Source organism: Delphinapterus leucas, chromosome 4 (assembly GCF_059928025.1).
Source record: "Delphinapterus leucas isolate spDelLeu-1000000601 "Yukka" chromosome 4, BTC_Dleu_Yukka2, whole genome shotgun sequence".
Classification (NCBI taxonomy): domain Eukaryota; kingdom Metazoa; phylum Chordata; class Mammalia; order Artiodactyla; family Monodontidae; genus Delphinapterus; species Delphinapterus leucas.
Genome location: NC_143132.1, coordinates 6,097,513 through 6,122,130, shown reverse-complemented (window position 1 = coordinate 6,122,130; position 24,618 = coordinate 6,097,513). Strand labels below are relative to the sequence as shown.

Below are 24,618 nucleotides of genomic sequence, written 5' to 3'. Positions count from 1 at the left end.
TGAAGTTATCTGTTAGAACAGGGTTAACAAACCACTATTTGCAAAATCAGGGAGCGGCTGGACTTGGCCTATATAGGCTCAAGTGTGTTTATTTTATTGGAACTCAGCCATATCCTGAGGTGTCCGGGCTTATTGAAATTATCCCTTTGATATGCATCTTTACTATCTAGGGCCTGTGTCCTGTTTTTCTCCATCCTGAATCCACTCAGCAGTCAGGGGCAGCTGCAGTGGCTGATGGTTTTCTGGCCACAGCATCCTTCATTTAGCGAAACGGCAGGCGGCATTCTCTGTCCACAGTGTAATAACGCTGATATGTGAAGTCTTCATAGATCTGACCCACATATCTGTTGTTCCTGTTGGTTCTTATAACACCTTGTTTTCTTGTGTCTTTCTCTGACCTCTCTAGGGGAATTTCTTGAGGCCTGGATTAAAGGTAGTTTCTTCCGGAGAGGGTTTGCATCTCAACTGCCCTGGGGGTACTACCAGCCTAAATCGCTTTAAACTTTAAATTACAGAGACCAGGTAACCCAATTTCAGGCTTTCCGATAGGATGAGGGCTGATTATGGTCAACAGAGTTAGCTCACTCAGGTTGGATGTCCCAGTTTGTGGGAGGGACTCTTCTTAGGCCCCTACTTAGGCTGGTTTTGTCCCCTGGGTTTTGTCCTGGAGGCTTTTTGGGTGCTCAGCAAATGCCCTGTGAACTAAAAATGTCGCCTGCCGTATCAGTAAACAAAGAATGTTGCAGCCATCATGCCATCACAATACAGCCTCCCTGAAGGTGAGCCCTGAGGGAACTCAGGATGGAAACAGGATGCCCACCATCAAGCTGTCAGCCACTGCAGCTCCCACCCCCCCAAGGGTGCACACTGAGGAGACTCAGGATGGGGAAACACAGGCTCCTGGCCCCAGACAGAACAGGTGCACAACAAAGGAATGATTTCAGTGAGCCCAGACTTGCAGCTTCCCATATACAGAAAAGCACTAAATTCCTTAACTTGAGACGTCTGGTTTTCTTTAATAGTAATCTTTTGATGTTCCTATTACCTGCTCTTTGCTGCAAAAACTCCTGTATATCCTGGCTCCCCCTTTGCCTCTTCAGAGCGGTCCCTCAGCGCCATCTGAGATGCTGTGTCCTGGGCTTAGGTCTTCAATTTTGTCCGCCGAATAAAACACAACTCTCAATTTTTAGTTTGTTCATTTTTTTTTTTTTTTCAGTTGACAGCCCATTAGGTGAGCTGACTTCAGAGCTCTGTTTACCTGCCTCCCTGATGCCCACTTTCCTGAGTGTTTACCAGCTGAACAACTGATTAAAAAACATGTTTGTATAGTTAATATGGCATTTTTAGCTTTTTTACAGCAGGAGTGCCAGAGTACCTTCTCTACCAGACTACAGGAAATGGATCTCTTGTTTTTATTTTGAAACCTTTTTTCCTCCTGATTACAAGGTCATGTTCATTATAGAAAATCATAGTAAAAAAAAATTACCAAGAATAAATTTAAAAATTGGCCACAACCTCATTCCTCAGATATAAAAAGTTAACATTTTAATTTATTACCCCGCAACTTCCTATGCATATAATTTTTTAAACAAGATGACCAGAAGATAACGGGCTTAGATTATATTTCAATAGCTATTCTGTACAAAAGCACTTTTAATTTTTTATTTTAAGTTTTAATTTTTTTTGGCCGTGCCCCTCATGGCTTGTGGGATCTTAGTTCCCTGACCAGGGATTGAACCCGGGCCTTCTGTCAGTGATAAGTGTGGAGTCATAACCACTATACTGCCAGGGAATTCCCCAGAAACACTTTTAGACTGCTCTGATTTAATGTTATCATTTGTGCTTTTGTTGTGAGCAGGCATAAGAAAAGATCCCTTGAAAAATCCTCCATCTGCTATAAAGCAGGAATAGGCATTGCAATATTATAATATTACTCTGTACACCATTTCTAAATCCTTTTAGTACATTTCTCTAGAATTTTGAGCTTGGTACTTGTGTCATTTCATGTGTATTTGTGTATCTCCCCATGTTACGCCTCTGAGAATTCTAACTCTCCTCCCTCCCTCTCTCCCCTTCTTTCCTTCTCTCTCTCTCTTTTTTTTTTTTCCACTGTGGTTTTCATAAAGATCAAAGCTTATGCCAATTGTAGTATTTATCTCATCTTTGGTTTTAAATACAGTTTTTTTCCCACCATGACTTTCATTCCCTTTTGAAAGTTTACTATTCTCAATTTTCAAAAGTGTGTTGATATTAATGAAATAAAATTCACATTTTATGGCAAGACTTTAAACATAAAAATTTTCTCTGCCCATTTGGGCCTTCTCTCTCCACTTTAGTATGCGTTGTGCATCTGCATTAAGCAGACCTCCTTGGGAGATAACATTCCTTCTTAATCTTAGGAAGGGTCACAACTGTTTAGGAGATAACCTTCCTTCTTAATCTTATAAGGGGTCATGATGATGCACACTACTCGCTTTGTACGTGTAGATCTGGGTTGTGTAAACTGTCAATAATACATCACTTGATATATAGCCCTCTGCCTCAAAAACTTATATAACCGCACTTTGACTTCTAATGGGTGGAACAGTTCTCAGAACTTCCTGAAGGACTGCCAGGTTATAATCCTTAGGTTGGCTTGAATAAAATTTTCCATTTCTTTCTTAGATCAACTATTGATTAATTTTTTTCATTGACAGTATTACACACCAACCCATAAACATGTTTGGAAATAGTATGGCCTACATTGCAAATAGGTTGCCCTTATAAATAAATGAAAGTAAGTTAATTGATTAACATTGGGAGTACAGCCTCCTCTGTATAGTCCTAATATAAAATATTCTAAGTATAATGAATATATTCATTAGGACTGAGTAGCTAACTTGCATGGACCCTGATTATACCAATGTGCTCTTTTTAAAGAGCAAGATTAACAGAAAAAGGGTCAGGGTACAGGGTATGCGACAGGTAAAAAATACTGAACCTTGGGCGTATATGAGGAAAGTGTCACCCACAAGGGCAGGATATTAGACGCCCAGTTTAGCTGAATAAGAGAATGCTCAAAAGTAATTTTCATAAAACCAAGTTTGGTAATTGCTGTGCTTTTTTTTTTTTTTTAAATTGAGGCTTCTTATATTGTTTCCTTTCAGAGCTGCTTCCGTGTTTTTAAGTTACAATGTAACTTGATTCCTGATAAGGTTCTTACATGCATGACATGTGTATGTCTTAGGTTGACTAACTTACACTTAACTAGCTATGGAATCCCATAGTATATTGAAGCCATGTAATAAATCAGTCTTCCAAAAGATAATGGACATGTGTCAGTTGTAGAAGAAAAAAGATGTAATTTTGTATTTGTTGTCATTGGCTAATATACAATGAACTTTTAAAAATTAGATTAGCAATAAAACAAGACCTTAATTATTCAAAGTCAATTTAAGTACTGAAAACACACACACACATACACACACACACACACACACACACACACAGACACATTAAAACTATGAGATTAAAGGCACATAAGACCAGAATATCAAACCAGAGTGGATTAGGATATTGGAATATATTTAAATAATTATTTTTCTCTTTCCCTCTGTAGGTGAAGATGACTTAATAGAACTTACCACAGTTACTTTAGAATCTCCGAAAGCATTGCTGGCAGAGGCCTGACTAGGGGGTAGATGGTGCATCTTCTTACTCTGCAAAGTCTCCTCAGGCCCCTTCATGACAGCAGTGCTTGTTTGGTTCTGTTCTAAGACATAGGCTGATCCAAAGAGTTCTTCCATTAGACTGCTTTTCTTCTCTCTGAAAGCTGTGTCATTTGCTTTTGTTCTGGAAGATTTACCGAAAGAGGGTTCATAGGTGACAGTAGGGTGCTCCAGCCTCTGTTCTCCCCTGTGGCTGTGGTGCTTGCCTGTGCTATGAGTGCACCTCGTGCTGCCTGCATTGGCCAGCCCGCCTGAGGCAGGAAGCCCATGGTGCAAGTTTTCGATCGCTTCTGTGAATGAATAATGCTTTCTTTGTCTGAAGGGTATTTTGATATTTGGAGCAGCATTTTTATCTGGCATTTCACCCATTTCACTTACTTCTGGACTTCTTTTAGACTTTTCATTTACTGTATCGTCTTCCTGACCACTTTCCCCTTCGGGATGGATTACTTGAATTCTTTTTGGTGGTAGTTCCTGTTCTTCTTTTACTAAAGTGGTTTTCTTTTCTTGATCTTCTGTTCTCTCTCTCTGTTGTCCAATATTCTCTAGACATGGCTGTGCTTCTATATGTTCCTCTTCCTTTGATAAATCTGTAGTAGAAAAATAGTTAATTTACTGACGTTTAAAATGAATGGATTTCTATTTCAAGATGGCATGTTGAACACAGTTATTTACACCTACTGACAAGCACGTTACAATGACAAAAAGGAAAGCAAATACAGGGAAAGGTGGTATTAACAAGCTTGAATGTTATACTTTCCTAGAACATACTAGATAAATGAGAATTATGAAACCAAAAGAAAATGATATTCATAAACTTTGCCAATATGTTATTAATAGGTGTTCAACACCACCAGCTAGAAGTAGTGCCCGTTAAAACAAGAGAATATTTTTTTACCCATCCAATTGGCAGATAATTTCCAGAGTTGGCCAGAATATGGGGAAATTGGAACTTTGGTTCCCCATTGGTGGCTTTGTAAGCCGGTGTGCAGTTTGGATGGCAATTTGGTAGTATCTATCAAAACTTTAAGTGAACATGCTCTTAGACCCAACAACTTCACTCGTAGAACCAAACCCTACAAAGATACACAAAGATGCGTCTAAGGATGTTCACTGCAGCCTGTTTTTGTTTTTTCCCCAATAAATTTATTTATTTATTTAATTTTTGACCGCATTGGGTCTTTGTTGCTGCGCATGGGCTTTCTCTAGTTGTGGCGAGCGTGGGCTACTCTTTGTTGGGGTGCGCAGGCTTCTCACTGCGGTGGCTTTTCTTGTTGTGGAGTGTGGGTTCTAGGCACGCGGGCTTCAGTAGTTGCAGCACACAGGCTCAGTAGTTGTGGCTCGCGGGCTCTAGAGCGCAGGCTCAGTAGTGGTGGCACACCGGCTTAGTTGCTCCACAGCATGTGGGATCTTCCTGGACCAGGGCTCAAACCTGTGTCCCCCACATTGGCAGGCAGATTCTTAACCACTGCACCACCAGGGAAGTCCTGTAGCCTGGTTTGGTAAGAGTGAAACATCCTGAACATCTGTTTAAGGATTCCTGGTTAAATGAATTAGAGCGTGTGGGACTGTGGAAAATGAGTTACTGAATGAGGAGGTGAGCATGCACTGCCAGGAGGAGATGATCGCAGAATACTGTTGTATGGAAAGATGTCCCTTCCTCTGCAGATCCTTCCCCAGGCACCGAGGAAGCCCTGTGTGCAGCTCTCCCCTCCTCAGAGGACCAGACCCTCGCGGGTTCTGAGCAAACAGCATCGCTAACAGCGAACCGCTCAGTGAGGCCATCGTTTGTGAGGGAGGATGGGGACAATATCGGGTGTGCAGAGTTGGAACATTTCCTCATGTGACTACATTCTGGAATAAAATTATTCACTTATACTCTAGGAAAATGAAAATAATACTAGCAGGAGAAAGAAGTATGTTTCAAGAATGGTGTACTTCAATATAAAATAAAAAGTTAAAAAAAAGTAGATTTAAAAAAAAAGAATTAATGCTGAGCCTGGAAGCCAGTCAAACGTACAATTAACTCTAAATAGCTGTTAATATTATGCCCTATGATACCTGATGAAAATGTTAACATTTGAGAACATGGGGGAAAGTACTTATTTTCCACGACCTCCCCAGCCCCGCCTGGCCTCCCCGCTGCCGCCCAGGAGCGGGTCTGGTCCCTCCTCCGCACCAACTCCTTCCCGGCTCCACGGTCCTCGCCGTGGCCGAAGCGCCCTGCCCACCGCCCCCTCCGACACGCCACCTCCTACTTCGTCGCCCCCTGTGCGACCCCTCCTCTGGGCCCAGCGTCTGTGGGACCATCTCTTCTCGGGGTTCCACTAGTCTTCCTTCTAGTCTCCTGAGCTGCCGTCAGCTCACCCTCAGCCCCTTCCCTGTCCCCTTCTCGGTGGGGACCTTCTTTCCAGCACCCACCGCCCTCTCGCAGCCCCACAGGTCTTCTCCAAGGGCACAGGCTCCCGAGGGCGGGGCATCTTGTCCCCAGGGCCCGGAGCAGTGCCTGACACAGTATATGAACAGAAAATATTTGTCAAGTGAATGAGGAAACTTTCTAGGACAGTAAGAATTACCAAAATGGGGCTTCCCTGGTGGCGCAGTGGTTAAGAATCCGCCTGCCAATGCAGGGGACATGGGTTCAAGCCCTGGTCCGGGAAGATCCCACATGCCGCGGAGCAACTAAGCCCGTGCGCCACAACTACTGAGCCCGCGCGCCTAGAGCCCATGAGCCACAACTACTGAAGCCGGTGCACCTAGAGCCGGTGCTCTGCCACGGCAATGAGAAGCCCGCGCACCACAACAATGAGTAGCCCCCGCCCGCCGCAACTAGAGAAAGCCCGCGTGCAGCAATGAAGATCCAACGCAGCCAAAAATAAATAAGTTTATTTTTAAAAAAATTACCAGAATGGACTAAAAAATAGGTGGAAAACGTAAACTGACCAGTGACCACAGAAGGAACCACATGGGAGCCAGTGGCTTTCCAGGGGTTCTGCCCACCCTCAGTGTTATTTAAACCTCATTCTAAAGCCAGTCTGGCCTCACTGCTAAGAGAGGGCCCCTCCTGGCACGGCCCTGGGCCCCTCGGGGGCTGTTCCCGCGGCTGCTCTTTCCAGGGAGGTTGTGCTCGCCCAGCCCGGTGGGGTGTCACCCAGATGTCCCTTTAGCAATAACTTAACATGGAAACAATGGGGCAATGTCGTCAGCGTTCTGAGGGAAGATGATCTCCAGCCTAGAATTTTCTTTCCAGTCAATTATTAAGTCTAAGTAGAAACATGACATCTCCAGAGGAAATGCACACAGATTTGCCTTCCACGCAAGTGTTCTCAAGAAGCCAGTAGAGATTGTGCTCGTAGGACATGATGGCGTTTACCAGGAAAGGGAAGGACACAGGGTAGGAAAGAGATCTGGTGGCGAAGGGGTGACAGGAACCAGCAGGAAGGGTGAAGGGAGGCCCCAGGACCACAGAGGGCACCAAGCCAAGGGCTTAAGCATTAAGGGCTGGCACCACCAAGCCCCTGCCCCGCTAACCCCCCAGCCTCCAGTGTCCTTGGTCTGACCTGACCACGCGGGGCCTGGCCAAGCTGTCACCCTCACTATGGTGCCTGCAGCCTGGGTGGGCCGAGAACCCTCATTTCACCGCACAGAGCCCTCTGCTCTCTCTCAGGAGCCCAGCACACGGGGCCTCTCCCCACACCCCACCTGCAGAGCAGCCCTGCCGCTGCCGGTCTCCGATGGGTCCCCAGCTCCCAGGACCCGGCATGACCTTGGCCCTGGCTGGGCTCAGGTGCCTTCAGGGAAGCTGCGGCGAGCCTGCCTCCTCTGGAATCTTCTTTAGGGGCAGTGCTGCCCTTTACTCAGCTGGGTTTGAGATTGAGACTCAGTTTTTTAAAACTGAACATGTTGTCTAAGAATACACATGGGATCAGGAGTTGTGCGGAAAAGCTGGCATAAAATGGAAGATCGTGGTTGTTTGTGGTGGGCGGCGGGAGGGTTATGGTTATGAAGGGTCCGCAGGGTGTCCCAGGGGACAGTAATGTTCCGCGTCTTAAGCAGGTAGTGGAGTTCGTTTTATAACAGTTCTTTAAATTGAATATATCTGTTTTATATATACTTTTATACACACACTGAGTAATTCACAAGTTAAAAAAAATAAAGTAAAGGAGAGGGGCTTCCCTGGTGGCGCAGTGGTTAGGAATCCGCCTGCCAACGCAGGGGACACGGGTTCGAGCCCTGGTCCAGGAAGATCCCACATGCCGTGGAGCAACTAAGCCCACAAGCCACAACTACTGAAGACCCTGCGCCTAGACCCCGTGCTCCGCAACAAGAGACGCCACTGCTATGAGAAGACAGTGCACCGCAACGAAGAGTAACCCGCTTGCCGCAGCTAGAGAAAAGCCCGCATGCAGCAATGAAGACCCAACACAGCCAAAAAAAAAAGTAAAGGAGACTTCTGAAAGTTGTTAAAATTACCTTCATATTTTCTCTTGGAATCCTCTTGGTTTGGTAGTTTACTGATACAGTGAGAAATTGCATGGATTATTTCAATCGATTTTTCTTTATGACCAATGTTTCCTCTTGTCTTTTTACCCTATAATTTAGAAAAGTGGCAAAAACATATTTTTGGCAGTAGAAGTAATTTTAAATTGTGTTTTATTTAATGAATACAAATACTTTTTGTATAGAACAAGTGAGTAAAGCTTATTTTTGTAAAGATATGTTTAATTAGACACTGCAAGAATTCAAATTTGCTGTACCTTAGTTGTCAAAGATGGAAAATCTTCCGATTTTTGGGTTTCCTGGTGTCGCATACTTGTAAGTGAAACACTTTTCCTTTCTGCTTGTACTGACTTTGTTGAAGAAACTACAGAACAGGTGTATTATATGTAAGAAACATATTTTACAATTGGAAGCAATACTGACTTTAAATATAACAACTGAAGTTTGTAATGTAATTATAAAACAAAGTATAGTAGATGTTTTCTAAAGACTTTCAGTAAATGTATAACATTTGCCAGTTTCACTTTTTCCCCTAGCATCTCGCCTGTTTTGTCTTATTTTGGGCCCCAGAGGTTATGGCGATCACAGTGGTAAAGTACCAAAGAAGCAGGCGTTAGGATGGGTCGGCATTGCCATTGGAGGACACGGCTGTCCCTGCTGGCAGAAGGGATTCAAAACCGTAGCTGTGCAGTTGTGAGAGGGTGCGCCATCGTGTCTCCTGCGTCAGAGCTCTTGGTTGTCGCCGGTTGGATTGCCCACACTAAAGTGCACGAACGCTAAACCTAGTAGTCACTTTCCTTGAAGTGTTATCCCATTTAAATGACCCCATGTTTGATTTTATCATCTTCTCTGCTGGCTGTTGTTCTGGATTATAAACCAAAAGCAAACAAAGGCAGGCAAGGAAATCTGAGGTTGTTGCCTTGAAAAGTAAACACATAGTTACTTGTAGCAAAATGAGAGGCAAGTGTTCCTATTGTGCCTCTTCTGAGCAGAATCTTATGCTGGGAGATCTTGGTGGGGAGGGAATAAGTACATCCTGTCTTGAAGGAAAAGATACTACTCAGCAATAAAAAGGTACAAACTAATGATAGTAGCACAGCACAGATGCGTCTCAAAAACATGCTGGCCAAGAGAAGCCAGACAGCAAAGAGGACCTGCTGTACAATCCCACACATGAAATTCTACAACAGGCAAACTGACCTATTGTGACCGAGGAAATCCGAGGTTGTCTTGGGCTGGGGCTGGGGGACCCCTGACTGCCAGGGGCATGAGGGGGCACCTCCTGAGGAGATGGGTGGGTGTTCTAAATCTTGAGGGAGGTGGTGGTTACATGCCTATAAGCACTTGTCAAAACCCATGGAATTGCACGCTTAAAACGGGTGCATCGTGTTGGGGTAAACTGTACCTAAATAAAGTTAACCTTAAAAGTCCACACAGTGGCTAACAGATCTACCTAGAAAGTCCAGTATTTGGCAGACATTTTGCATCAAGTTGAAAGTTACCCTCTCATTCACCCGAGTAAGGACATAAAAGACTGAGTGGAGGATGGGAACACGGGAAAGTCTCTCTATTCTCTTCTAGCTGTTTCAACCATGTCACACTTTTGTTATTCTAGAATCACAAAATGTGTCTCAATGCTTAACAAAGCGAGTTTTTAAAATGTCTGTTATCTTGGTGATATAAGTTAGAAAATCTGACTAGATACTTCAAAATAGATTTCGAGCAAAAATAATTAAAACATACTTTACCTTTTGGATAATCTTCTTTGTCACATAAATTTCTAAGTATCTGGTTAGTATAGATGTTTCTAATTTCCAGCTCTCGACCCTTCTCCTAAAGAGAACCACAATACCAATATTTCTATAATTGTTTGCTTTTATCAACCTTGATTTCTTGTAAAAAAACAATTTAAAGTGAGCTCAGTGTTCTTTGGATAAAATCTATAGGTTCCAGCAGAAACAGAAATGGGCCATATCATTATATATCATTCCCGACATCAAAAAGCACTAGGCTTTAAAAAAAAAAACACTAGCTTTTTAACAGAGTAACAAACCATTGTGAGTGGACAATATATATATTTTTCAATTAATTAATTAATTAATTTTTGGCTGCATTGGGTCTTCGTTGCTGCGCACGGGCTTTCTCTAGTTGCAGCGAGCGGAGGCTACTCTTTGTTGTGGTGCGCGGGCTTCTCACTGCGGTGGCTTCTCTTGTTGCGGAGTGCGGGCTCTAGGCACGTGGGCTTCAGTAGTTGTGGCTCGCGGGCTCTAGAACGCAGGCTCAGTAGTTGTGGCACACGGGCTTAGCTGCTCTGCGGCATGTGGGATCTTCCCGGACCAGGGATCGAACCCGTGTCCCCTGCATTGGCAGGCGGATTCTTAACCACTGAGCCACCAGGGAAGCCCCATTTTTGGATTGGGTTATTTGTTTTTTGGTTGTTGAGTTTTTCCTCACAGTCTCTTTTATTCTATAAGTTCCCACCCTCATCTCTTTTATTTGTTTCACATTGATATTTATTTGTTGTGGAAACAGGGTAGTTTGTGCTGTAGAGTTTGCCACAGTCTGATGTTGCTGATCGCATCCCTGAGGCGTTGCTTATCGTGTTCCCCTGCTACCATATTTCTCTTACATTTGTTGTTAGAGCTAAATGTTTAATCATATCTAGGTATGTTTTTTCTGGCAATAGTACTCCCTAGGTGGAGGTGTGTACGTCTGTCAGGAAGTGCATAGCATCGGATGGTTTCCCTTTGTGGCGATCATTGCTCAGATCCACTATTTCATTAGAAGTTCCAAAATAGTGATATTCTCATCCTTTCACTCCTTCTTCTTTATTGATGGAAATGTCTTTACAAGGAAGGTCTTCCCTTCTCACAAGTTATTTGGTTACTCTGAGTATAGGAAAGGTAAAAGTAATTGTTTCTTTTCCTTTATTTACCAGTTTTTGAAATAGTGTGCTGCTTCCCAAGCATCCTCTAAAGGTGACTGAGTAATCACTGAGGTGTTTTGTTTTGTAAATATCCTTATGAACTTTCTGATTTCTGTATATTTGCTAAGTTTCAATCCACACAGTTATCTTTACTGATCCTAAATTGCCCCATCTTTGGCCAGTAAGAACCATCTTTGGCTCCTGAATCTCTTTGACATTACCCTAATGGTTCTTTGTAGTTTCCTTGCTTCTCTATATGTCCCAGGCTCACGTAGTATAGTTCATGCTCCAGACCTAGAATTTTTTTAAGGTGCCTTAGTTCTTTTCAGTGGGTTATGGATTTTGAACATGATAGTATGTCATTAGGGGTATTCATTGTTAGTGAGTGGGTCACATTAGGAAATATGTATTTATTTTTAAAGATAAAAATGTATCATAAGATCATACCTTCACTTCAATTCACAATCAGGACTACAGGAGTTTTATTTGACCTTATCTTACTTCTGTATTTTCTTTCTTCCGTCTCCCAAATCCCAGTTCTCAATGACACCAACATAGTTCATTATGTGCTTTATCCCATAAGATACATACAACAGTCTCAAAATAACCGTACCAACTCTGTCATCAAGAGTGTATTTCACTAGGCATATGCAGTGAAATTGACGTGTTTTAAGTCTCTTGGAATGGTGTCTCTCTGTGACATTATGCCTACACCGGAATACACAGTGGGCTCTTTTTTTTTTTTTTTTTTTCATTTTACTCTGGATTTTTAGGGAACGTTTTTTGATTTTTTTTTTTACATTTCATTCTGCTTCATAATTACACAAAATATTTACATATTTCCAAAGTCAAATCTACCAAAAAGATATTCAAGGAAATCTAGGTTCTATAGCTGTCCCTTCTACTCTATTTTCTCCCCATTTCCACTATTATCCTACTATGCTTTTTTCAAAATAGAAGCAAATTTGTAGATATATTTGTATTGTCTCCTTTCCTTACATGATGGCATACTACACACTTCCCTCTGCCTTCCTTTTCGCACTTATCAATATACCCTGGCGATTACTCCATATTACAACATAAAGAACCCTCATGCCATTTTACAGATGCACAGAAATCCATTGCGTATATTTACTTTTCTTTTTAAAAATAAATTTGGATGTTACTGTATATAGAATTTTGTATCTTTCTTTTCATTAAGCATTTCATTAATTATTAAGCTTTCCTCCTGTCAAAATTGTTTTTTAATGACTGTATAGTATATATGTGCACATGGCTGCATATGAAAGCACAAACTTTATTTTAAAATTCCCTGATTGTGTCTCCATATGTGTGTGTGTTTGCTTTGACCAGTGGATCTTGAAGCCTCTTCTGTTAGACTTCTAAGGTAGTTCCTATAGCCATGCCCATTTTCTGGCATATTCTTCTCTCTGAAGTTTCCTGAGGCTCCAGAGAAGAATGAAACAGAACTCTTTTCCCTGCTTTACAAAGGGAGAGTTTACATCCAACTTTCTTCCCTGTCTCTGAGTGCTCTCAAGGCTCCTGGGAAACCTGTATTTCCTATTTGACATAAAAGTTAAAGATTCTTGTCTTAAAGAGTCATGCTTAAGATTTACTAACTGAGGCTTGAACGACCTATATTTCTTAAGTATTTTATCTAGCTTTTCCAACTTGTTGCACATTTTAGAAATCTTGAAGGCAGAAAGAACAAAAGTCTGAAAAGTAAATTTTTTTTAATTTTTCTTTTTCTTTTGGCTGCACTGCACAGCTTGTGGGATCTTAGTTCCCCAACCAGGGATGGAACCTGGGCCCCGGCAGTGAAAGTACTGAGTCTTAACCACTGGACCGCCAGGGAACTCCCCAAAGAAAATATTTTTAATTCTCACTTTTAGGGCAGATTTAAAAAAAATTGAAGTATAGTTGCTGTACAATATTATATGTTACAGGTGTACGGTATAGTGATTCACAATTTTTAAGGGTTAAACTCCATTTATAGTTATTATAAAATATTGGCTATATTCCCTGTGTTGTACAATACATCCTTGTAGCTTATTTTATACCTAATAATTTGAACCTCTTACTCCTCTACCCCTATATTGCCCCTCCCCCTTCCCTCTCCCCACTGGTAGCCACTAGTTTGTTCTATCTGTGAGTCTGCTTCTTTTTTGTTATATTCACTAGTTTGTTGTACTTTTTAGATTCCACAAATAAGTGATGTCATAGAGTATTTGTCTTTCTCTGTCTGACTTTTCACTTAGCATAATACTCTCCAAGTGAGGGCACATTTTAAAGGACAGTTTTGTAAGCATATTTGCAAGTGAGGCCTTAAAATGAATTTATGTATATATAAAGTAGATAAGCAACAAGGATTTACTGTACAACACAGAGAACAATATTCAATATCTTGTAATAAATGATAACAGAAAATAACCTGAAAAAAATATAACTGCATCACTTTGCTGTACACCTGAAACTAACACAATATTGTAAATCAACTATACGCCAATAAAAAAAATGAGAAAATGAATTTATGGGCTACAAAAATTACTCTAAATATTTTAATGTTATAAGTGAATTTTTTAAATAGAAAAACTTATTTTGGGTTCCACTAAAATGTTAACAAAGTACAATATTACTTCATGTGATGAGATAAAAATGATAATAAGAAGTCTTGTGAATGAATAGACAAGAGTTTTAATTTTTCTAATTACATATTCACCAGGCTGTTAACTGATTCTCATAATTTCAGATCCTCTGTTCATATGGTTGTAGGGAAAAAAGTTAATTTGAGAAAGCTATACTTGAAGTTAAGTAATTCAAAGATATATTAGGCATAAATAGCTCTGATAGTTTGGGAAGAAGCATTTCACAAATTTTGTTACATTTTGCTTTAAAAGAAGTACCTTAAGTTTTTGTTGAAGGTGTTTTATTTCCATTTGCAGAGTCTTTGTAGCTGCTTGAGCTGCTAAGGTCTTCTGGTTCTCAAAGGCCAACTGCCGAGTAAAGGCTTTATTGTTCAGCCTCAGTTGTTTCTCCAAGCTCTGAAAATAGTATATATTTCAACTCTCTGGAACCAGTGTAGTATTATAAAATACTTCGACTGTAATGAAACTAATTACATTTATGAAAAGTGCAAAATTTTAATACAATTTTAGTGGATGGCTTGTCTAGAGGACACATATTAGAACTAAATATTACCACACACACAAAAAGCCAAAAAATTCCAGATCCCAACTCTAGGGAATAAATATCATGTTTCCAGCCTAATGTTTTTTTTACACTCTGGAATTTGGTAAAAAAATTTTTTGGAACAGATCCTGAAAACTCAATAAGTAAAATCAACGTTATACTTTACAACTAAACCTAAGCAGTTCTGTTGAAATGAAGTATACCACTAACTTAGCATGGTGCACTCTGTGAAAACCTTTCAAATCTCTCTTGCCAAAGGGTTGACCAGCGTCAGTGCAGACCATCACGCTCGGACTGTGATTCTCAGATAACTGAGACGGGAAGTTACGATGGGGTCTCACAGAGCCACACCACGTGGATGAATTATAAGCCAATGAAACGACTGACTTAGCACAGTAACCATCTATAAATACGAAGGACTCACTGTTGCATATTTGCCTTCTCTGTGGAATAAGAACTGTTTTACTGGAGAACTGCTTGAGTGGGTCTTTGACAGGAACTTGGCCAAAAGGCCTTTTCTTTCCTTCTTTTCCATAAAGTGTGGTTTCCCTCGTTACAACATTAATACTTTCTCATTAAAGTGGAAAATATGGTAAGCTAATAGGACGAAATAATCGCTAAAAATCCCATTTCCTAACATATTAACATTAAAAAAAATACTGACATGTTTTGGCCCACAAACTTTTTCTCCCACCAAATGCCCTACAACCAAATGAAATTTCCCATACAACCAAGTGCCTCCGATAAGAAAATAGCTAATTAGTTCTCAAGTTCTTTTTGGTTTTGGTTGTAGTATAAAAACATGAGCTACTTAAACATGTTTGTGTAAAAAATATGTAGATGAGATACAAATACATTTACTTTCACATGACAGACAGATGCTAAGATGGATCCAATCCTACCTGAAAGGCCAAACTTTAGAAGTCTGGTATACTATTTACATGAATGAAAAATGAGGTGGCTCATTATTTCCTGTAGCTTCCATATCCATTTTATGTGAAAAAATTCTCTTTGAAAATAGAGGAGGGTTTCACCAAAAAAGAAATAACAGAAAAAACAGTGGCTGAAATGAACTTGATATCTTATTATTATTTCAAGATCATTGAAAATACTTGTCTCTCACCTTTAGGGAATTAAACAGTAAATCACTTCCATTTGTGTTTATGTCCATAGAGACCAAAGCTACCTAATGTAAAATAGGCAGAATTCTCAATATGATCAGAGTGTTCTCCCAAATCATCCCTTGTAATGTAATACCCAAGCTTTTGACCACCATGTACCCTTGAGGATTATCTATCTATTCATTTCTAAAATTATTTAAATTCCCTTTCCCTATCTGTCCCCAGGAATATTACCTGGGGAAATTTTCTATTTCTAGGACATTAGAAATGTCTCGACAGACTGATGAGGGAGAGAACAAGGAGGGGGCTGGCGAGGAGATGCACTCAGGGTTTAGGGAAGTGGCCTTTTAAGAAGGCAGTTTGGAGTAGAGGCTTGCTTTCTAGGAGAGGTTTCCCAAAACACAGCACAGCACAACCCCCTTCAGCATGTGAACAAACTCCCTTGACCTCAGCAGCTGGACTGCCTGAGAGAATGGTCATTTCCAGGCAAATGAGCCCAGCTGTAGCTGAGCAGAACCGCACGGGGCCTTCCCAGGACAGAACCCCTCACCCCACCCCCTGCAGTGTCCTCCACCTGCCTCTGGTCTGTAGAAAAGCTTTATCCTCTTAGGCCTTTCCTGAGTTCCAAAGAGTAAATTTAATCAGAGAAATGAGAAAATGAAGAAAGAAAGGAAAATAGTCAAGAAAGACAAAGTAATAACAGTTTAGCCATTAAACAAAGTAAAGGACCTTTAGTCCCTCCTCAGGGCCTACAGTTAATATTCTGAGCCATGTCCTGTGAGCTGTTCTGTAGATACTGAAACCCTATCAGGTAGAAGAAGTTAACTGCATGCTGCCCACCAGCATGGAGACTGCAGTCGGGTTGATGATACTGACTCCTGATTACCTCACCACCAACCAATCAGAAGAATGTCCACGAGGTGATCACACAGCCCACGTCCCCCCTCCCTCACCCTGTCTTTAAAAACCTTTCCCTGAAAGCCATCAGGGAGTTTGGGCCTTTTGAGCACTTGCTTGGTGCTCTGCCGTAAACACCTTCCTTCACTACAGCCCAGTGTCAGTAGATTGGCTTTACTGTGCACGGGCGAGCGGACCCGAGTTAGGTTGGGTAACATAGCCACAGGACCTCTCGCTCAGTGCACAACAGAAGGAGCTGTTTCTCTCTCTCCTGTGCCCCTCCCCTTCCCCTTCCCCTTCCCCACCCCCTCGCCATCAGACACCACCATCCATGTGCTCTTGCTCAGCACGGCAGCTGGTAGTACTTCATTCCACAGGCATATATGATGAATGCACACCCTCTCTCTATTAACTTTGGAAACAATGTTTCTAGACCTCTGAAATACAGACCTGTATTTGTTTGTCATTTCCCTCCATTTTTGTTGTAAGAACAGACAATCTTTGAGTAAGCTCATCCCTCTCTGCAAGATGTTTGTCTTCAGAAAGTTTCTGCAGTGCCTGCAAGGCATCTTTAGTCTTCAACAGCTCGCTGTCTGTTTCTCTAAGTTTCCCAGACACGGCTCTTTCCTTTCCCTGGGATTTCCTGAGTAGCTCCCTTAAATTTTTTACTTCGTTCTGATGTTTAACCACAATTTGAGGTAGATTATTTTGTGAATTCTCATATTTTCCTATAGCTTTCAAGTGCTTAAGCTGGAGTTGTTTCAGAAATTGGTTTTCTACGACTGTGGCCTCCAGTTTGCGGTGTAGATCAGCTAATTCATTTTTCAGTTCTTTAATCTTGTGAAGCCTCGCTGAGAGTATGCGGTGAGTTATGGCATCTCGTCTCTGGGCAGCCACATGGATCTGAGAATTTAAAAATGGTGCATTCCAGTTGTGCTTTTTCTCCACTGAGATCTCCTTCTGGCCTGTGTAAGCAGATAATCCAGTTTGTTACTAGTAATGTGTATATAGATATGTAGATATGTAAATATACAGGCATGTGTTATTACACTACCCACCCCCTGCCCTCACACATATACATACACACACGCAAACTAGAAGGGGAAGGAACTAACACTGAATGAATACCCATGCTTTAGGCTAGGTACTTTATGTTTTGGTATCTCGTTTAATACAATCCTTTAACGTCAGTAGTAGTCTATTTTAGAGCTGGAGATTATAAGTCATTTTTCAAAGGTTACATAACCACAAAGTGACATAAAATGAACTGAAAACCAGGTCTTCTCTGACTCTAAAACCTGTACTTATTTCTATCATAAAAGGTATACTGAAAATCATAATACTCGATAACATTTACTAAGGGTTTACCATATGTGAAGCATTGAATTAAATGCTTTATGCAGATTATCTGACATAATTCTTCCAACAAAACGTTACAAGGCAATCAGAGTGTAACATTAGAGCCTAATGTTATATATATGATGATCTCATAAATTTAAAAAGAACCTTAAAAAGCCATTAAACTGCTTAGAGTATTCATATAAGGATTCCATCTCTCAATAAACCCAACACAACCAATTTTTCCTCTGTTACTTTTGGGTGAGCACTAAATTAACCAGTTAGATGGTTTGTATCTGGGAGTCTATTTTGAACAAAAAGCATCTAAACGATATTACATGAAGCTTATGTAACCGAATTCAAGTATGTCAAATGTATGTGTAACCTCACTGTATTATTATCCCATTTTAAAGATGAAAAAACTGTGCTGAGTGATGTCATTTATCAATGGGCACACAGCTGGTAAGTGGTGAGACAGACTCACGTCTATGTACCTTTGTCACTGCCCCGTATGTATTGTATGTGCATCTGTATGATATTCATATGTGCATCTGTGTATGTAAATATATGTGTGTGTGCATGTGCACATATTAGTATATCTATACTCTGAGAAAGAAAGAGATTGAAACTGGATTCTAGAATCTAAAAAAAGTATTGTCCTCATCCTGGAGAGAGAAAGGCTCTTAGTGGCCAGTGTCACTGGAGCCCCACCCTAAGCTGTTGGCCAAGTGTGGACACATCATCTGAGACGCGGCTCAGCGTGTTTGGTCTATAGGTGGTGGGAAAGGCAGTCCTGCCTGTGATGGAAACAATGAGTCAACAGAAACAGAAGATGCTTTCTGAGGATAAAGCATGTAAATCTTGAGCATGACAGACCACACAGATTTCACAGTGATCACAGGATCAGTATCAAATCAATAACCAATGGACTGTCTTTACAACTATGCCTCCAGAGGTTTTTATTTTCCCACTGGGAACAATGTAGTAGGGGCTATGGTTGAATACTTGAGTATCTTGGAATAGACTTTTGAGCACACTGAAAACTGGGAAGCAGAGGTCAGACTCTTAAGACACCTACTGGAAGGCCAGAGAAGAGGTGTCTGTGGTTGTATCAGGCTGGACACTCTAATACCTTGGGCACTGGCTGGGGGAGTTCTAGACCCAGGCAGTGTGGATCAGGCTGGATGAAAACAGGGGTGGCTGAGGGCTCTCAGGCTCCACACCATGTCCAGCATGATTGAACTTGACCCCAACTTGTAATGCCTTCCAGCTCTTGGGTGGTGTGACCGTGGAGGAGAAAGAGATTCTCCTGAGCCTGGAGGGATGAGGGGTGGTGGGTTCCATGGGCACTGGAGGCTTGTGTCCCCACCTCACGCTGGACTCGAGTGATGGGAGGGCAGAGTCAGCATGAGTGGGGACTAAACCCCACGGGCATGGGGCACTGGCCAAGGCCCCAGGTCGAGATGTGCACCGAGGACCTGGGTGCTTCGAAAACAGGAGGTGTCAGCCTTTTAAAGATCACATGGGCCTGGACAAGAAACACAGACGTGATGAAAATGGAAGGGCCAGAGACCCTTCCCCAAATGTCCTTGTCTGTGTAAGGCCCCCCATACGCCCTTCATTCCCCAAACATGACTGAGATTCAATGTCTTATCTACCCTAGTGGGTGCGTGTGAGAGAATGAACCAGATTGTTTTGCTTCAGAAAGGTAAATATCCCACTTGCATTTGAGTGATGTAGAATAAATTCATACTATATATGTCATGCATACTTGTATAATAATAAAGGTTAGGAAACTTGAAATAGGGTTTAATCCTTAAAGATTTATATCTCATTATCCTAACCTATATATAAGAATGGTAAAGCTTACAATTTCTGTCCCATTTCACACAATAAGGCAGATTTAGCTGAATGATTTAGCTATTCTTAAGATAACTAATTGTTAAACCGCTAAGCTAAAACACTTAATTTACCAAAAACCTATACATTTAAGTCCATGTTAGCCAAAAAGGGACTCTTCTCATTGCTTAAGAGTAGGCATGCTTCCCACTACAAAGAGTGAACTGTGCTCTTTTGAATAGACCTAAGGACAGCCACGCACTCGCCTCTTCACCTCCAGCCCGTCCATTTCCCCAGGTGCATGTCCTCATCCTCAGACCCGCCTTTTTTTTTTTTTTTTTCCCCAGTACACCCAACCACTGCGCCACCAGGGAAGCCCCAGCCCCTCCTTTTAAAAGCACGATTGTCCTCCTGTCTCACTGCTGTACCCATGCTGTCTCTTCCTCCGTTTTCCCTGGCCCCGTCGTAGCCCCGTCTCCTGGTCACTTTCCTCTTTGGTCTCTCAGTCCCATTCCGTTCCCGAAGTCATCCACACCCTTAATCTGGTTCTGGTCCTTAGCCTGAGCCACGTCCCTGCTGGCGCTGGCTCTGCCCTCTGCTGGGTTCTCTCTCTTTTCCAGGTCACCTTAAAAGACGTAGCTCACTTCCTTCAAGGACCAGGGTAAGAAGAGGTTCAAAGGCAGGCCTTTCCCCTTCCTGTTCTCCAGAGCCCTGGCATTAGTGTTGGAGAGGGCATCCCCTCAACTCCACCGCAGGGCTTCCACCTTCCCCCGACTAAAGACAACAGGACAAAAGGTGTCCAGAGCAACTGAATGCAGTAGAATAACTGTTTTTTGTATACCAGTTTTGGAATGATTATCACATAGTTTAGCACTGTATTGACAAAACACATCAAGGAAGGATATATAATTGAAGGAATTCTGAAAGTACATTTTTCTACAAAAGGAAGAAAAATCAAATTATAGAAATATATTGCTCGCTATTTACATTGATTTAAGTAAATCTCCAATATCTGACCAGAGCAAATATCCTATCATATTGAAGTCCTCTTTTTATCCCTATAATTTTTCTCTATGAAATGTTTTTCTGCTATAAAATTTGCTTTTCTAAGATGGGAATTGAAAATAATCTCTGATGTTACTATACTTGAGTGAATTCTGGGTCTGTAGTGGTGGTTCCTGATCCAGCGTTACCAGCCCCTGAGGGTCAGGGGTCTACTTTTATATATAAGAAAGCTGAACAGAAATTGAACCTTCACTGGAGAACGGACTGCACTGGCTAAAACGTAACGCCTTTTTGCTTAGAATTACATCACCCCAGCATTAATTCATCAATTACTTGCTGATTAAATTTTTTTGGAAAACACTTGCAAAACATGAGCTGGGAGAGAACAAAAGGATAAAAGAATAAACCAAGAGACACTTTTATCATTCTGTGACAAAGCTTGATGTTACAATGAGTGTTTTAAGGTCATCATACACCGGTACGAGGATCCTCAGGGACATATAATTTGGGTTAATGATGCAGCCGAGATTTACTTAAAATACACGAAAGCGTACCCAAGGGAGAGCAAGCCCTCACTCGGATCATGGAATTTAGGTTCTAGTCCCCTGTGAAGTGACAGTTCATTTAGGCTGCTCCCAATTTATGAACAGGTATCTTGCATAAAGGACACAATAAATATTTGTGGAATAAATAAATGAGGAATCAGTTTTTAAAAGTCAAATTATAAGGTGCTTAGAACTCAAAATACAGTTCGTTTCTTGTAGAAATGGTTTTATAAATGCTAACTGCATTCTCACGCAGTCCCACAAAAGCCCAGACTCCATGTAAGATGTAGTATATTGTTTGAGGATTTCTTGTCATAAACCCCTGGGGCCAAACTGTTTCTGAATTTTGGGGGGTTTATTCTTCGTGATGCATATATAGTATTTTCCAAAGTACGCCCAGTAGGGCTGGGGACATCACACTTTGTTTTTGTAATGAATATTTTTGTAGTGAAATTTATATGATTATATTTTGCACAAAGTGAAATAAATAAAGATCAATCTCATGTCAGTTCAAATCAGGTTTTTGGTGCCAAATCAGTGTTGGTGCCAAAGATAGAAAAAACGTTTGGTTTTCAGAGTTCCGTAAATTTCAAACGTGGCTGAGGGAGTATGACTGTAGAGCCTGTCCATGATGTATGTGCTGTTGTGATTATCTCTACAAATGCCCGAACAGACTTCCCATGACAGAGTCTTCTGCCCTGGGCCTTGCCAGGATGTGCGGGACTCCCACCTCTCCAGAGAAAGGGCTGTTAACCTTTCGAGAATCTGGATGAAAACTATGGGTCCTTCTCCCTAGAAAGTTCACAAATGCAAATAAATACACACAAACATGCAAAGGATTCCCTGGGGTTTGCAGATGTGGGTCTTAGACGAAGAATCCCTGTTCTACAGCTGGGAAGAAGGGCAATCGAAGATTCTAGATCTTCACTGGGGGTCCCAGGCACAGCTGGTCATGGCAGGCTGGGGATGGGAGGCAGGTACTGGGTAAATGTGACACTACACGTGCTCCAGTTGGAGTAGGCTATTATTTTCCAGCTACTGACTGGGCAGTTCTGATGGTCACAGTGGAAAAAGAGTTCCAGCTGTTTCTACATAGGGAATATTTATAAGCCTAGGATTGCCTGCCTGGGAATAATAACCGCCTGGGCAGGGGGCGGGGAGTGAAGAGGTCTAGGATGTTGCAAAGCTAATCCCAATTCGGACAGTTAGGAGCTGATGGAGTACTTTTAAAATCCACAAGGAAATGACATTATTAACAGCCTTTTGAACCATCCTTGTTTCTAAAGAGCATCTTTGCCAATATGCCTCACCGGATGCGAAGACCATCTTCCTGGGGTGCTGAGACAGATATTTACATTTCATTGGTGATTGAAACCTTGATTCTTCAGCTGAGATGAAAGGCAAGAGGCCAGTGAATTCCAAGTACTGTGGTATTCTGTAACAAGGCCACCTGTTAACTAAAAACCGCAGGAGGGCTAGGCTTTATGTTTTAAGCCTAACTTTCTGTTATTTTGTAATTATCCTTAATTTCTCTATTTCCCATTCCTTCTATAAAAATTCACTTATAATGTTTATGATTTACAATCTGGAAAAACAATAAAACTGAATATGGACCACTTCGGATAGTAGTGCATTAAATAATAATGTCATTATAACCAGAAATTTGGTCTTGGTTGGGAAGTTTTGCTTCTTACCTTTAGGTTGGGAGATTTTAGAAACATTATACTTTTTCTTCTCCTTTTTTCCTTTTACTACAGGCTTCTCTAAATAATTCTTTTTAGCCGTGGTTTCTGAACATTCAGAGAGAAAGTCTTCTGAATAATCGTAGTGAGAACTTGAACTTCTGCAGGAACACTGAGATCTGCTGTAATCAACACTCTTGTCGGAATCGTTGCTGTTCCTGGGAAAACCTGGGCTGCTGCTCTGGCATTTTGCAGACCTCCTGCCGTTTTCTAAGGCCACGCTGGGGAAATGTCCATCTAGATTCGTTTCTGTTAGATCAGCCAATGACATAGTAAACAACCTAATAGAAGAAAAGTATTTTTAGATTTATAGCTATTGACATTGAAATGAACCTGTGCTTTAATATATTTAACTATAAATGAATAATTAGGAATACAAAACAACACATTATTTTGAAGTATTTTCTGGAAAATTTTTCGGTTTGGTTTTTATATTTTTTTCTACCTAAAATGTAAAACTCCTGAGACTGGACTTTGGGGAGATTATATTCACAGGAAATATAAAGTTCACATCAGGTGACAACAATGACAACAATTTAAAAGTTAGTGAATTACAGTCTCATTCTCTAAGGCTGGCTTTTTTTTTTTTTAATTGAAGTATAGTTGACTTACAATGTTGTGTTAGTTTCAGGTGTACAGAAAAGTGATTCAGTCATATATATATATATATATATATATATATATATATATATATATATATATATACATGCTAGAACAAAAAAAGATTGCTTTAAGCTCCCAAACCAGTTCTATTCCCGAATCTTTCTGTAAGAACCACTTTGAGCTTCCTTAGACTCAGTCTGAACTGTGTTTGGCTTTGGGAAAGGGTGATCAGGCACTGTCTGGAAGATACCAAGGCCTCTCCACTGGTTATCAAGAGGCAGAAGTAGCACCTCACTGTTGTCTACCGGATGCTGAGGGTCACCTAACTGCAGACTTTCATTCAGCTGGGAAAACAACCAGGTGATTCCTCCATGTGTAGTCAGTCACTTTTCCTTCCGTAGAGAGTGATAAAGAAGGGAGTTATCACGTACCTTTCTGAGGCTGTCTTTGGAAGGCACACAGCGTGGGGGGCAGCTTCTAAGGGCCTCCGCTGACTCCCACTTCCTGGTATAATCCCGTCCCCTCCAGTGTGACTCAGGTGTCGCTTCCTAGGTAAGGTAACTAAAGGATTCTGACTTCCTTCTTAATCACCCTCGCTTTTTCTCTCATTTGCTCACATTGATGGAAGTCAATTGCTGTATTGTAAGCTGACCCACGGGGAAGCACACATGGCAGGAAACTGAGGCCTCAGGCCCACAGCCAGGGAGGACCTGAGGCCCTCCGTCGATCGGGCTGCAGGAGCGGAATCCTACCACCAGCCACTCGGGTGAGCTTGGAACTTCCCCCCGAGTCTGGAGGTAACTGCAGCCCCAGCCGACATGCTGAAGCAGCCTTGCGAGACATCCTGAGCCAAAGGACCCAGCTGTGCCCGGATTCCTGACCCACCGGATAAAAAACGTTCGTTGTTGTTTTTCCAGCCAGTAGGTGTTCATCTGAGAACGGGAGACAGACTTATAAAACAGCAAACTTCCGTGTGAATCGATCCCAGGAGGTTATGAAACCAACAGTGATCTTGCAGAAAAATGGAAGAACGGGATTTTATGCTAAACAACTTAGTTTATTTAGGTTAATAGATGCTTTCTAGAATGTGTATTTACTTAATTTTGAAAAAATCTATATAATACCATATTTTCTCTATCTCTAATCCATTAATTTTAATAAAATCATGATCTTATCAAAGTAGTGTTTTGGAGTGGTGGCCGAACA

At 41.5% G+C, this 24,618-nt stretch overlaps 1 protein-coding gene across 1 annotated transcript; it reads right to left on the bottom strand.

Moving 5' to 3' along the window:
• Nucleotides 1-3,140: 3,140 nt before the first annotated feature.
• LCA5L (lebercilin LCA5 like) lies at nucleotides 3,141-23,393 on the bottom strand. Its single transcript, XM_089910232.1, has 8 exons — nucleotides 22,762-23,393; nucleotides 22,378-22,524; nucleotides 16,791-17,305; nucleotides 14,037-14,174; nucleotides 9,956-10,040; nucleotides 8,465-8,571; nucleotides 8,181-8,298; nucleotides 3,141-4,297 (listed from the first exon to the last, which is right to left on the bottom strand). Exons 1-8 carry the CDS (start codon nucleotides 23,078-23,080, stop codon nucleotides 3,567-3,569), a joined length of 2,160 nt encoding a protein of 719 aa, XP_089766358.1. The 5' UTR covers nucleotides 23,081-23,393; the 3' UTR covers nucleotides 3,141-3,566.
• Nucleotides 23,394-24,618: the final 1,225 nt, after the last annotated feature.

What these genes read in the sequence shown, in the direction of transcription:
- LCA5L (XM_089910232.1), bottom strand. Translation starts at nt 23,080, where the DNA reads ATGTCATTGGCTGATCTAACAGAAACGAATCTAGATGGACATTTCCCC. An exon ending in GAAGATGGTCTTCGCATCCG is followed by an intron (nt 17,306 to 22,377) that starts GTGAGGCATATT and finishes CTGCTTACACAG; the next exon opens with GCCAGAAGGAGATCTCAGTG. An exon ending in TTCCATCTTTGACAACTAAG is followed by an intron (nt 8,299 to 8,464) that starts GTACAGCAAATT and finishes TCTAAATTATAG; the next exon opens with GGTAAAAAGACAAGAGGAAA.